This window comes from Acomys minous, assembly GCF_964271855.1.
Source record: "Acomys minous genome assembly, chromosome: 17".
Classification (NCBI taxonomy): domain Eukaryota; kingdom Metazoa; phylum Chordata; class Mammalia; order Rodentia; family Muridae; genus Acomys; species Acomys minous.
In genome coordinates, this window is record NC_140500.1 from 1,301,929 (window position 1) to 1,316,033 (window position 14,105).

The window sequence follows — 14,105 nt, forward strand, 5'->3', positions numbered from 1 at the left end:
GACAGGGTTTCTCTGCAGCCCTGGCTGTCCTGGTACTTGGTATGTAGACCAGGTTGGACTTGAAATCACAAAGATCTTCCTGCTTCTGCCTCTCAAGTGCTGGGACTAAAGGTGTTTGCCACCACTGCCTGGCTTTGAGTGAAATATTAAGGAGTTTTTTAACTTAAAATACATAAGCCACATTTGGTGGCTCAAGCCTATAACTCCAGGCCTGAGCAGAAGGGGGCTAAAGCAGGAGAATACCAATTGAGACTGTTAAGAGTATTTAGTGAGACCCAGTCTCCAATAACCAACCAAACAGAAAACCAATAACAACAGGAGTGCCCAGGATAAGGTTTCCTATTGGTCATGATTGAGGAGCTAGCCTTTATTCCTGCAGAGTAGTGGCTAGTTACAGAGCCTTGATGGCAGACAGTCTCAGCTCAGGGACTGTTGGCCTTGGCAAGCTCTTAGATGAGGTTCTTTGGTCTTTTAGTCATCTTCAAAAAGTGGAAATAGAGACCTGGAGAGACTCAAGTGATTTGTTAAATACCTTGTTTCATCTTTATTGTCTTGAATAGATTCAGCATAAAGTGTAAAGATGAATTACTTTTTATTTATTTTCCTGGCACAGACAATTTCAGGTGTCGTGTCACTCCTCCCCATCCACTCTTGTAATGGTTGACAATAAGCAGGAAAACACTGAGATTCTTATTCTCCATAATTTTCAATGAACTCTTAGGTTATGTGCTAACTAAGTCTTAATTATGCTTTCTTAGACAAACATGTGAGAGACCTGCTGTCTAAACTGCTGAACTCAGGTTACTTTGAAAGTGTCCCAGTTCTCAGAAATTCTAAGGAAAACGAGGAAGAAATGATAATGCAATCAGAAAAGAGAAGACAGTTACTGAAGACGGAGTCTTCCAAAGAGTCAGGTTTGCTGTAATGTTTGAAGTTCTTTAGTTTGCTTCTTTTTGAAACAGGATATAACTGTGCAGCCCAGGTTGGCCAGACTTGCTGTTTACGTAGGCTTGAACTTGGATGGTTGTCCTGCCTCTACCTTTTGAGTGCTAGAATTAATAGGTTTGTTTGGTTCTTAAAATTTTGCTTGGCATACAAAGAAATTGGTTACATTGTGACATTTTCATTTCCACACATATATATCGTTACTCTTTATTCCTGATATTGCTTGCACTTTCTCTTGGTATCCTTCTGCAGTCATGACATGTATTCCATTATAGAGGTTGCATCTCCTTTTCCCCCCCAAGACAGGGTTTCTCTGTGTAGCCTTAGCTGTCCTGGACTTGCTTTGTAGACTAGGCTGGCTCGAACTCACAGATCTGCCTGCCTCTGCCTCTCCAGTGCTGGCATTACAGGCATGCGCCACTATACCTGGCTGAGGTTGCACTTAAAAAAAATAATTTATTTATTCACTTTACATTCTGGTCATAGCCCCATCCCTCTTCACCTCCTAGTCCTCCCCACCCTCCTTCCCTCTCCCCACCCCCTTCCCCTAATCCTCAGAAAAGGGGAGCCCCACTTCCAGTATACCCCAGTTTATTGAGTTGCATCAGGGCTGAGGGCACCTCTTTCCCTGTGGCCTGGCAAGGCAGCTCCCCACCCCCAAGGGGAAGTGATCAAAAAGCTGGCAACAGAGTCCATGTCCCAGTCAGACCCTGCTCTCCTTACTAGAGGACCACATGAAGGCTGCATCTTTGTAGGGGGCCTAGTTCCAGTCCATGCATGGTCTTTGGTTGAGAGGTAGCATTTCTTACTGTACTTTAAAACCATCATTTTGAAATGATTGTTTTTATTTTGTTTTGAGAGAAAACACTAGGTTAAAATGATGTATTTGTGAAATTGGAATGAACTTCTTTGTTAAGCTATATAGGATAATTCCATTTATAGTATAGTTTAAATGTAAGTCAGAGTAGAAAACACTATTTTGTAGAAGAATGTAAATTTGGGTTCAGTTATTGATTTAGGGGGAAAAAATTAGGGTTTGGGGGTTTACCTCAGTGATAGAGGTGGACTTTGTGTCACATGCCTTTAATCCTAGCACGGTGGAGGTGGAGGTGGAGGCAGGTAGATCTCTGAGTTCGAGGCCAGCCAGTTCTACAAAATCAGTTCCAGGATAGCAAGGGCTGTTAAACAGAGAGACCCTTTCTCCAAACAAAACAAAAAACAAAACACAACCCAAAAAAAAAAAAAAAAGAAGAAGAAGAAGAAGAAGAAGGAAGAAAATGAAATATATTGCTTGATTAGTTATTTACAACCTTCTTTCTCTTTTAAATCTAAAATATTGTTTTTATTTGGCAGGGTCTCATGTAGCCCAAGCTGGCCTTAGAAGTACTATATAACTTGGGATGACATTGAAGTTTCGATCCTCCTGCCTCTGCTTCCCCAGTACTAGAATTAAAAGCTTGTACTCAGTTGCCTACTTTATGCTGTAGTAGGAACCATACTGAGGAACCCAGTGCTTGGTGCATGCTAGGCAAAACCAACTAACTAAGCTACATCCCAGTCTTACTGCAGCTTAACCCTAAGTTCAGAGCTTCTATGTCTTCCTTTCTTAATGCTCCTGTGTAGTACGCTTTGGCAGAGGCTGTTTCAAGCTGAGATTACTGTTTTGTCCTTGTAAGATTAATTGTAATTGCAGTTTTAATAAGGCTGTTTGTGGGTAGAGGGAGATAGTTGAGACCACCCTGATCTATAGAGTGAGTTCTTGGATAGCCAGGGCTATACAGAAACCCAAAAAAACAAAAACAAAACAAACTAACAAAAACCAGACAAAGCGTTATTAACTGGATATGATGGTCCACACTTGAATCCAGCACTCAGAGAACCGAGGCAGGCTGGGCCACCAGAGCGAGACCCTGTCCTGATTTTAATAAATATCTCATATAGGAGAAATTCTAGCGTGAATTACAGTTATCCTTAGAACCCAATCTCCTTCCTTCCTTCCTTCCTTCCTTCCTTCCTTCCTTCCTTCCTTCCTGCTAGGGGTCAAACCCCAGGCCTTGTGTATGCTGTACAAATGCTCTATCACTGAGCTACAAAACCAGGCTTTCCACATTCTTCTGATCAATAAGCACTCGGTGAAATACTCCTGCTATGAATATATTTAATTGTATTAATTCTTTCGAGTCCTTTGAAATTCACTGCTAGAATGAATTATAGCTATAATCAGGTTAAAAACTTAGAACTCATATTTATTTATAATTTTATCTTCCCAGAATCTCTTATGGAAGTTGTCCAGACAGAGATAAAACCACAGGAGGTAAGAAGTGATCAGGACCTCTGTGGGGTTGTTTTCAACTTTCATCTGTTACTTGTGGTTTAGAGTCTGAGGTGGGGGGACGGCAGACTGACTGAATCTGAAGCCTGCCTTGCCCTTGATTAGCTTAGTGCCAGGCTGGATTGTTGTTACCATCTGTGGAGTGAAGAAGGAGACCACATCTGCTCCATGGTGGTGTGTGAGCGCTAGTGGGGCTACTCTGATATACAGTGATCTCTTCAGCAGTACCTACTGCTACTTTAAACCTGATGTTAGACCTTAAGGATGGATAGAATTTTGTTATCAGAATTTGCATTGGTAGTAGAAAAGAGTGTTTATTCTTTTAAAGTGACACTGAAATTTGTGGAAGCTGAAAGAATCAGAGAACCAGATGCACAGAATAATAGCTATGTGAGCAGGATAGAGAAGCCCTGGGGCCTGAGGAGGCATACAGTAACCAGTACAACTCTCTATAGTTGAACTGTCATGGCTGTGTTTTGAAGGATGGGGACAGGTATGTGGAGAAACCCTCAGGCTCAGTCCCTGTACCAAGGCACTACATAAGAGTAGCACCATCCCATGTAGTTTCTTCTAGTCTTAACTGGGTCACTGAAGTCTACTCTTGATGTGTCAGAGTCAATATTTCTATTAATTGAGAAGAAAGGGTAGATACAAAAATAGGGCAGTTTCTTCAAGTAGGGAAAGAGCAAGAGCTTCCTGTGAGACTGATGGACACAGGAATACTAATAGAGTTGAACATTACATTCAAAGTCTGCATTTTAAGACTGAAGCCTGTTTATTTTTTTGGCTTAGTTTCTTAACAGACGCTATAAGACAGAAGTAAATTATCCAAGAAAACAAAAAACCGAGGAACACTCTTGGGAAGCAGATCTTGATAGGAAGCCAATTCTCCTCAAATGCTGGGATGTGCTTTCAGAACCAGACGATCAAGAGAAGAAGCAAGGGTCCTGGGAGTCCTGGGGGTCTTCTCTTAATTCCCAGAAGGTATCAAAGCCTGTGGTTTCCTCAAAACAGGGGAAGCTCAGGTCAGCGTTGCAGGAAGAGCAGAAGCAGCAGATTTCTGTGGCACCGGTCAGTCAGTGCCAGCCAGAGACCCCGAAGTCCAAAGTGGGCAGCCCTCAGGAACAGCAGGACATACAGGGTATACCAAAGCCATGGGTGGTTCAGCCACAGAAAGAACAAGACCCAAAGAAGCGCCCTCCTGTCTCCTGGACTGTATCTGTGCAGAGTGGGCAGAGTGGCAGCAGATCCCAGACCACTCCTGTGAGCAGAGAGCAGGCTCCAACGCAGTCTGGGACTCCAGTATCTTGGGAAAACAGTGCTGAGAACCAGAAGCACTCCTCAGCCCCACAGTCAGAGATTTCTCTAAAGCCCTGGGCAGCATCTTCAGCAGGCCTCTCACCAAATGACAAGGTCCTGCCCAGGAAGTTAAATGCAGAACCGAAAGATGTGAGTCCATTTCTTGTGCCTCAGTATGTTTTCCATAAACCTCTCTCAGGATGTGAGGTGTATGTGGCATGACCTTGGATGTAATTATGCTAGTATTGCTTGTTCCTAAATTATAAATGACTTCCTATTGCTTATAAAGCAAACATGTCATCAGTTTGTTTGCTAAAACAAATTCCCAAGGCTTTCTACCCCAGCTGAGTAGCTGTCCTTTAATTACCTGCTTTTTTAGCCAGGAACTTTCTGATCAAGTCTTTGGTCATCTAATAGTGTAAAGAACCATTTTCTTTGAAGAGACCAAAGCATTGCGTTTTATAAACAGACAAACTACCTCTTAATGCTGCCTTATAGAGAATTTTAGAGTTCCTTGCCTTTTGTTGTTGTTTGGTTGGTTGGTTTTGGTTTTTTGAGACAGGGTTTTTCTAGGTAATAGCTCTGGCTATCCTGGAACTCGATTTGTAGATCAGGCTGGCCTTGAACTCACAGAGATCTGCCAGACTCTGCCTCTACAGTGCTGGGATTAAAGGTGTATGTCACCCTGCCTGGGTTTTATTTTTGTTTTTGATACAAGATCTCATTATGCATCTGTGGCTGGCTTGGAATATAGTATATAGACCAGTCTGGCCTTAGAACTCATAGAAATCTCCCTGCCTCTGCCTCCTAAGTGTTGAGATTGGATGCGTGTGCCACCATTCCTAGCTTTTTCCCTTTTCTTTTCCTTGTTTTCCTCTCTTCAAGTCCTGATTTTTTTTTTCCTTTCATTTTCTTCTTTCCAAGTACTAATGTCTTTTTATTTTATTCCTGCCCTTGTAGAAATTTGGCAACCACAGCTTAATAACTTAAAATATCTAATACTAATTGTATGATTGTTATATTTGAGAAGTATATTTAAAAACCCAGTTTAATACCCTAACAAAGCTGTTTAAAACAACAAAACTCTAATTTGAGTTTGAGGCTAGCCTGCTCTATATATAGCAAGTTCCTCCCATACCAGTTAGTGCTACATAGTGAGAGCCTATTTTAAAAAGGGAGGAGGGGAAGAGGAACCCCAAAAAGCAAAACTAACAGAAAAACAAAAACAACCCCTCCTACAGCTCCTCTAATTTGAAAATCCACTAGATATTTGAACTTTACATACTAGAATATTGATCTCGTGTGATTTGTTGAGTGATACTGGAAACCAGGCATGTTTAGTTGTAAAGGTCCAAATGTACTGAGTTTACTTCTATGGCACAGGCAGCATTATATTGACGTTGTAGGTTCTTTCAGTAAGAGGAGCTCTCCTGGGTACAGCTGATCTTAGCTATAAGGAATATGGCTGATGGCTAGAGAGATGGCTCAGTGGTTAAGAGCACTCACTGGCTGCTCTTCCCAAGGAGACTGGAATTTGATTCCTAGCATCCTTACGGCAGCTTACAACACATGTAACTTCAGTTCTGGATATCTGATGCCTTCTAACCTGCAGGCAATGGTACACATACACATACAGACAAAACACCCATACACGTTTAGATAAAGAACTGTAAATTGTTAATTAAGGTAAACTCAGGATGTCTAGCAATTTATCATGAGAACTTTTAAACAGCATAAGCATCCAAGAGTATACTTTTTTTAAAAAATTGAGACAGAGATTCTCTGTGTAGCCTTGGCTGTCCTATACTCACTTTGTAGACCAGGCTGGCCTTGAATTCACAGAGATCCACCTGCCTCTGCCTCCCTGAGTGCTGGGAACACAGGTGTGCACCACCATATCTGGCTCCAAGGGTATACTTTTTAATTAAATATAATAAAGTACTATAAAAGTAACTTTTATTCTTCTGATTAATTGGAAACTTACTGCCTCTATCTGCTAATCTAGGCCTAGTCCTGGAAGCTTCTAGCCTCTGTACAATCTAACCTAGGCCTACAATGTTTTCAGCCTCTAAGACTTACTGCTGAATTAGCTCACCCTTTCTGTCTCTTTTCTGAGCTCTGGCTGGCTGGTTCAACTCAGCTATTCTGGGTCAAACTGCTCTCCAAGCTGACTGATTCTATCCAGCTTTTCTCCTGGCTTTGACTGAATAGTTCTGTTTGGCCTTAAACTAACTCTGGCAATCTGTTCTAACCTGGCTCCTCCTCATTCCCTGCCTCATTCTGTCTTCTTCTGTGTCTAGCCTTTTCTCTCTGCAACTTGTCTTTGTAAAACTGTCCTGGTAAAACCTGCCTCTGAACTGCCACAAACTCAGTTCTGCTGCATTGCCTCTCAACTCACTGACTCAACTGAACTGCCTGAAAAGCACTGACTGCACCTCAGAGATCTGCATGCCTCTGCCTCTGAGTGCTGGGATTAAAGGCATGTACCACCACACCTGGACATAAACTTTTCTTTACCTGAAACTTGTTCTGGACCAGGCTGGCCTTGAATTTAAGAGATCTGCTTGTCTGTCTCCTGGGATTAAAGGCGGATCACGCAGACCAAGAAGGTCTCTGGATGTGGTCTCTTTCCAGAGCAGCCATGTTCTGGATTAAAATTCCTCTACAGAGCACTTCCTCGATTCTATTGTGTGTATATTGCATGTGGATATATATGTATATATATTTATAAATATTTTAACGTCTTTGAAATTATATGCATCTTTAAAGTGGGATGCATATTTAATGTAGTAATAGTAATTTTTGCGTTGATGAGAAACATATCGTTGATATGTATCGTATTCAGTGGCTTCTTATCCCAGAGAACAAATGGTAATAACTATAATGAAGCATTTTTAAGGAAGTTCCTTTATTCTATGTCCTTTTAGAAAGAGACCGCTGTATGTTTAGAAAGATTTTCACTAAAGATGTTTTGAAAGGGGAAAACTGAAATTAATTAGAAAATAGGTTTATGTGGAAACTTACTGTAGTGTAACCTTGCTGATGGTTTGTCCTGCAGGTGCCTCAGCCTGTAGACTCTTCCTCTCCCTTTCCAAAGGGTCCAGTATTGAGGGAAGAAAAACTGCAGGACCTTATGACCCAGATTCAAGGAACTTGTAACTTTATGCAAGTATGAGCAGTTTTATTTTGATTTTATTTTTTGATCTTTGACAATTTTGTACATGCATAGTGTATCTTGGTCATATCCAGTTCAAATTCCTACTTCCCACCTTCATATTCTCCTTTCTTTCTTTCTTTCTTTTTTTCTTTTCTTTTCTTTTTTCTTTTTTTCAAGACAGGGTTTCTCTGTGTAGCCTTGGCTGTCCTGGACTCACTTTGTAGACCAGACTGGCCTCACAGGGATCCACCTGCCTCTGCCTCTCTGTTGGGATTACAGGTGTGCACCACCAGGCCCGATGTGAATCACAGCGTGCTGTCTGCATGTGTGTGAATGTGGGCCCATTTATCCGTTTACCAGAGCAAATGGTCTACTAACAGCCATAGCTCTAAAGAGAAGTGACGCATGCCCCATGCATGCCCCATGCGGCACCTCCCCACCCCTCACACCTCCAGCTGCTGTCAGCTGCTGAGCTCTTCAGCTAGGGGCAGAGCCCTGTCTTGTCCATGCTGGGTACTGACGGGCATAGTCCTCTGTAGGCCACCAAAGCTTCTGTGAGTGCATGAGTGCAAGGGTTGTGTCATGTCCAGAAAACAACACTTCCTGCAGTCCTCTCCCTCCTCTGGGTCTTGTGCTCTTTCTGTGCTCTCTGGGATACTCCCTGAGCTTTGACAGAGTTGATATCAATGTCCCCTTTAGAGCTGAGCACTCAACAGTCACTCTGAACACTTGGACCAGTTTTGAGTTTCTGCATTGACTGTTGCCCACTGCAAAAAACATCTCTGACCAAGGTTGAAACTAGTACTAATCTGTGGGTATAAATAATTATTTAGAAGGCAGTTTGGTAACAAATCCATTTATCAAAACAATAATAGTATTCCCTGTCCAGGGCCTCTGTTCCCTACAGCCCTAAGTCATGCTATGACACGGGGTACAGTGTCAGGAAGGAACTCCTGCCTGTGGACTGCACATTAATTCAGTCAGGAAATCGGTAGTTATTCCCATACACTTCATGCCATATATCTTGCCTATGAGCAATTTCGCCCCCTGAGACAGGGCTTCTCTGTGTAGCCTTGGATGTCTTGGACTCGCTTTGTAGACCAGGCTGGTCTCAAATTCACAGCGATCCGCCTGCCTCTGCCTCCTGAGTGCTGGGATTTTAGGCACACACCACTGTGCCTGACTTTATGAGCAATTTTAAAAATGAATCTTAAGTTATATTTGTGGAACTAGTAACTTGTATATGAAACATTGTGGTAGAATTGTTAAGAATCTAGATCCTGGGGCTGGAGAGATGGCTCAGAGGTTAAGAGCACTGTCTGCCCTTCCAAAGGTCCTGAGTTCAATTCCCAGCAACCACATGGTGGCTCACAGCCATCTGTAATGAGATCTGGCGCCCTCTTCTGGTGGGCAGGCACACATGCAGGCAGAACATTGTATACCTAATAAATAAAACTTAAAATTAAAAAAGCAATCTTTAAAAAAAAAAAAAAAGGACTCTAGATCCTATTGTGCAGAATGGTGTCATGGTTCTGCAGTTTCCTAGCTATCAGGGCAAGTCATTTCACTTTCTGCTCTGTTGTCATTACTATTTTTGTTTCATTTTGTTTTTCATGACAGGCTTTCTCAGTATAAGCCTGGGCTGTCCGGTACTCTCTTCGTAGACCAGGCTGGCTTTGAACTCACAGCAATCCACCTACCTCTGCTTCCTGAGTGCTGGGATTAAAGGCGTGCGCTGCCACAGCCCAGCTGTTATTATTTTTAATGTGAAAAGAATAGTTGTCTTCACTTCCTAAGTTTGTGTAAATTACTTAAACATCAAAAATTATTATGTGTTTAAGTGTTAGGGCTGCTATGGATCCTTGGTTATTGTGGAAGAATATTAAACTCTAGAGGGCTTTTCTATCCTGGGTAGTTCCTAAATTATTGAGACAGAGACTTCTTAGATTTATAAATGTTTTAAAGCATAGTAGGTTTCAAGCCTCTAAGCTGTTTTGCTATTTCCCAGCTCCACATCCCATGTTACCTGCCTTAGTCGTTCCTGTCTGGGCTGCTTCTGCTCCATCAGTCCTCACGGGCATGTGCTCATGGTCAGCACTGCCCCACGGCAGCTTTCTCTTCTCCCGCCACTTCTGCTTCCTTTCTCACCCCACCTTGTGGTTTCTCTCTGACCCAAAGCCTGGAAATCTAAGCTCTGCCACCCTCTTATCTGCCTAGTCACAGGCTTCAGCAACTTTATTAACCAATTAACTTTGAATTAGATAGAGGGATATTTATACAACAAATAAAGGTGTACATAAGAATGTGCTTGTCTGTGCAGCAACCAGATATTGGGGGTCGGTAATTAGTATTATAATACATAGCACTAGACCAACTCCCCAAACTGAGAACCCATGTGGTGCTTGGGTTTTCAGTTCTCGCTGTCTAAATAATTATGAGACACTAATCACCTACCATCAAAGCTATGGAAATTGGAAACTTATGCTAAATCAAGAGCTAAATGCTAAATTGTGTAAAAGACTTTTTTCCTCTTTAAGACGGAGTCTTACTGTGTAGCCCTGCTAGGCTCACACTCTCAGTGTAGACCAGACTGGCCTTGAGCTTGCTTCTGCCTCCCTGCTGCTGGGATTAAAGGCATGTACAACCAATCCATCATGTATTTAATTAAATCATGTCACATAGACTCTTAGAGAATTTCAGAACAGTGTTATATTACTGAAGCCTGACTGCTCAAGTAAACAAAATAAATGTTAATAAAGGAGATGTGACTGAGCTTTGGATTTAGGCCTGGGTATAAACACTAGTCCTATTTCTTTCCAGCTGTGTAACTCCCGTCAAGTTCTTTAATTTCACACCCTCTGCTTTGTAAAGTGAAAGATAATTTGGTTATCTTTCATTTTATTTCAAGATAAATGAAAGAACTAAGGTGTTTTCTGCAAATTTCTAGTTTTTTTTTCCTTTTTTTTATTAATTTATTCTTGTTACATCTCAATGGTTATCCCGTCCCTTGTATCCTCCCATTCTTCCCTCCCTCCCATTTTCCCCTTATTCCCCTCCTCTATGACTGTGACTAAGGGGGACCTCCTCCCCCTGTATATGCTCATAGGGTATCAAGTCTCTTCTTGGTAGCCTGCTGTCCTTCCTCTGAGTGCCACCAGGTCTCCCCCTCCAGGGGACATGGTCAAAGGTGAGGCTCCAGAGTATGTGAGAAAGTAATATCCCACTCTCTACTCTACTGTGGAGAATGTTCTGACCATTGGCTAGATCTGGGTAGGGGCAAATTTCTAGTTTAGGTCAGCACAATTGGGAGTTTTTTCTTGAGAGAACTCAGATACACAGACATGAGAAGAGAACAGTTTCTCATCATAAAATGTTTCTTAGCGTGAACCAGTAAGTAATTGAGATGAAAATAAGTAGACTTTCTTTTTTGTTAGGTATAATGAAAATTTAATTTCTAACTAGACTATACTTAAGACTAACATTTTATGCTTAAGGCTGAGCTCAAAGCTGGATAGTGGTGGTGCACACCTGCAATCCCAGCATTTGAGGATGCAGAGGCAGGTGGATCTCTGTGAATTTGAGGCCAGCCTGGTTTACAAAGCGATGCTGTCCAAAACAACCAAGGCTGCACAGAGAAACCCTGTCTCGAAAAACAAAAAACAAAACAAAAGACTGAGATGAGGAGTGCATGTTAGAATCCTGTTCTAGTTTTAATGTTTGACCCAATCTTGAGGTTCCATAGTAACTTTAGGGTTTAGTTTTGAGTATTTATTTATTTATTGTTATGTGAATTAGTGTTTTGCTTGTAAGTATGTCTGTGTGAGGGTGTCAGATCCCCAGGAACTGAATTACAAACAGCTGTGAGCTGCCATGTGGGTGCTGAGAGTTGAATCCAGGTCCTCTGAAAGAGCAGCCAGTGCTCTAACCACTGAGCCGTCTCACCAGCCCAGACTCTTGACTTTCTTACATAAGAGTAATTTGTTAACATCACAAGGTAGGGATTAGCTAGATGCCTGCAGCTTTAGTAATAACAAGTGAACACGGTTTTTTTTTTTTATTAATTTATTCATATTACATACAGTGAACAACTTAATTGCTTTAAGAGTCATCTGTGCTTCTTCTCACTGTCTAAATTCTCATCTTTAGGAGTCTGTTCTAGACTTCGACAAACCCCCAAGTGCAATTTCATCATCACAGCCGTCTTCAGCTTCTCCAGGTAACCCAGGCAGAGCACAGTAATTCTAAAGACTTAAAACAGTGTTAGAGCTAAGTTATTTGTTTTCTGAGTCATTTACTTCAGATAGCTTAAGTCTAGCTCTATCCACCGGTCAGTAAAGTTACATAGGGATAAGTTATCACTAGGATATAAGTATCCTTCAGTAGCATGTTTACATTGCTAGAGAAAAGTCCTCAGATGGGCAAGTAGAAATGCCTAAAAGCTGCTTTACCAATTATCCATACTCTTCTTGAGATCATGATTTCTGAGTGGAACCTACTTGACCTTTGAACTGTAAACTAGTGTGGACACTTTTGGGTCCTAGCTGACCAGATTACCTTGATTATATTTAGAACAGTAAATGCCATGGTAACTCGTGATGATGCTGGAAGCTAAAACTGGTGTGATGCTTCAAAGCATAGGCGTCTGGCTCCGTGATAATTTCTCTTAGGTAAAGAATGACATGATCAAAACTATTGTCCAACTGTGGTAAGTGTGGAGTTAGACCTGCTAAAGACTGATGCTGTAACACATGCTGGGTGAGACAGGGAGAACAGTTCACAGTAGTGCTGAGTGAGGCAGAGTAGTCAACAGATGTGACTGAGAATAATGAGAGAAACCAAACGGAAAACTGTGACTGTGAAAATTATATTAGTATGTGTAAGTACAGGGAGAACCTAAGCAAACATGACCAGGGGAGACTTACTATGTAGATTATGTGTATCAGTTAGTGGCAGTTCACAGTGGCTTAGGCTTTGCCTTCTACATTATTGTCCCAGTAATCTTTTAAAAGTCATAGTTCTTTTCTTCTGGAAGCTTTGGAATGCTGCCTTTACCATATAACCTTAAAGCACCACCACGTACCACATGTGGACTCAGTGTTTCTGACTCATGTCCAGTCTACTCTTCAGAGTTGTAATAGGAACCTGTTTCTTCCAGCTGACACTTGCTTTGTAAAGAGTAAACCTTGTCTTGTCAAGTTGATGTGTGTTAACTTTTCTCCTCTCCCCTTCATTGGCTTCTTCTAGTCTCTATAGTATCTGCAGAACAAAACTTGTCCAGTCAAAGTGATTTTCTGCAAGAGCCATTACAGGTACGTTCTGGATTAATTTGCTTTACGTTCTTCTTTGCTTCAAGGGGAGGACTTCTTACTTTGGTAAGAGTTGTTGTTCTTGGTAAGAATTGTGTGTGTGGGCACACACCAGCACTTGGGAGGCAGAGGCAGGCGGATCTCTGTGAGTTCCAGGTCAGCCAGGTCTACAAAGTGAGGCCAGGACAGCCAAGGCTATAAGAGAAACCCTATCGGGCGAGAGAGAGAGAGAGAGAGAGAGAGAGAGAGAGAGAGAGAGAGAGAGAGAGAGAGAGAGAGAGAGAGAGAGAGAAAGTCTCTCGCTATAGCTCAGGCTCTTACCTTGAACTCACTTTGTAGCCTAGGGTGGTTTAGAACCTGTGATCCTCCTGCCTCAGGAGTGTTGGAATATTGGCCGGTGCTAGCATGCCCAGTAGCATTTGTGCTTTTAATAAACTTCGAGGTGAGTCTGCTGCCTATCCTTAGGACCACTGGTCTCAAGCACCAATTTATTCACTAGTACGTAAATCTGCTTCTGGCCACTCTACTTGAAGTGGTAATTTGGAGGCAAGAGTGATTGCAACTCATAATTGAACACTAATGTAAAGATTTTGTTGTTGTTAAGTAAAATGTTTTTCCCCCATTGTGGTGCTGGGCATTGAATGCGTCTTCACCTGTGATACTACTGGAGTTTCTGAGACCCTCAGAGAAGTATTGGGGTACAGATTGGATACATAAGCACTTGGCTTTCAGTACTGCTAGATTCTTTAGGTGTCTCTTACACTCCAGTATCCATTTGTGCTATAGACTTCCTCCTGAACTGCTTTTGTTGTTTTACTGTTAAGTTGTCATAGGCTTGGTGTCTTTTGTGCTTGTTCCTAGTTTTTATTTTATATCTGCTTCTAACTCTTAATTTTCTCTTACTGTTTTGATCTGTGTAGAGCTTGTCCATCCTTTTTAATCCTTCTGCCTACCTCTGTAAGGCAGGAAGACTTTCAACTAGAAACCTAATTAGACCTGTGCCTAGCTTCTTAGCATGCATGCACTGTGAAGTGTCAGCCACATTCCAGATCTGGCTTCAGATTTT

At 41.9% G+C, this 14,105-nt stretch overlaps 1 protein-coding gene across 5 annotated transcripts in view; it reads left to right on the plus strand.

Moving 5' to 3' along the window:
* CAPRIN2 (caprin family member 2) overlaps window positions 1-14,105 on the plus strand; it is a 54,280-nt gene that overhangs the window by 22,304 nt on the left and 17,871 nt on the right. For 4 of the 5 annotated variants that reach the window (XM_084764857.1, XM_084764858.1, XM_084764860.1 and 1 more), the window contains exons 7-12: window positions 759-914; window positions 3,216-3,259; window positions 4,070-4,726; window positions 7,635-7,745; window positions 11,880-11,949; window positions 12,978-13,042. In XM_084764857.1, coding sequence (XP_084620983.1) covers window positions 759-914; window positions 3,216-3,259; window positions 4,070-4,726; window positions 7,635-7,745; window positions 11,880-11,949; window positions 12,978-13,042 — 1,103 coding nt within the window. The remainder of the gene's footprint in view (window positions 1-758; window positions 915-3,215; window positions 3,260-4,069; window positions 4,727-7,634; window positions 7,746-11,879; window positions 11,950-12,977; window positions 13,043-14,105) is intronic. The other variant, XM_084764859.1, reaches the window with a different exon arrangement.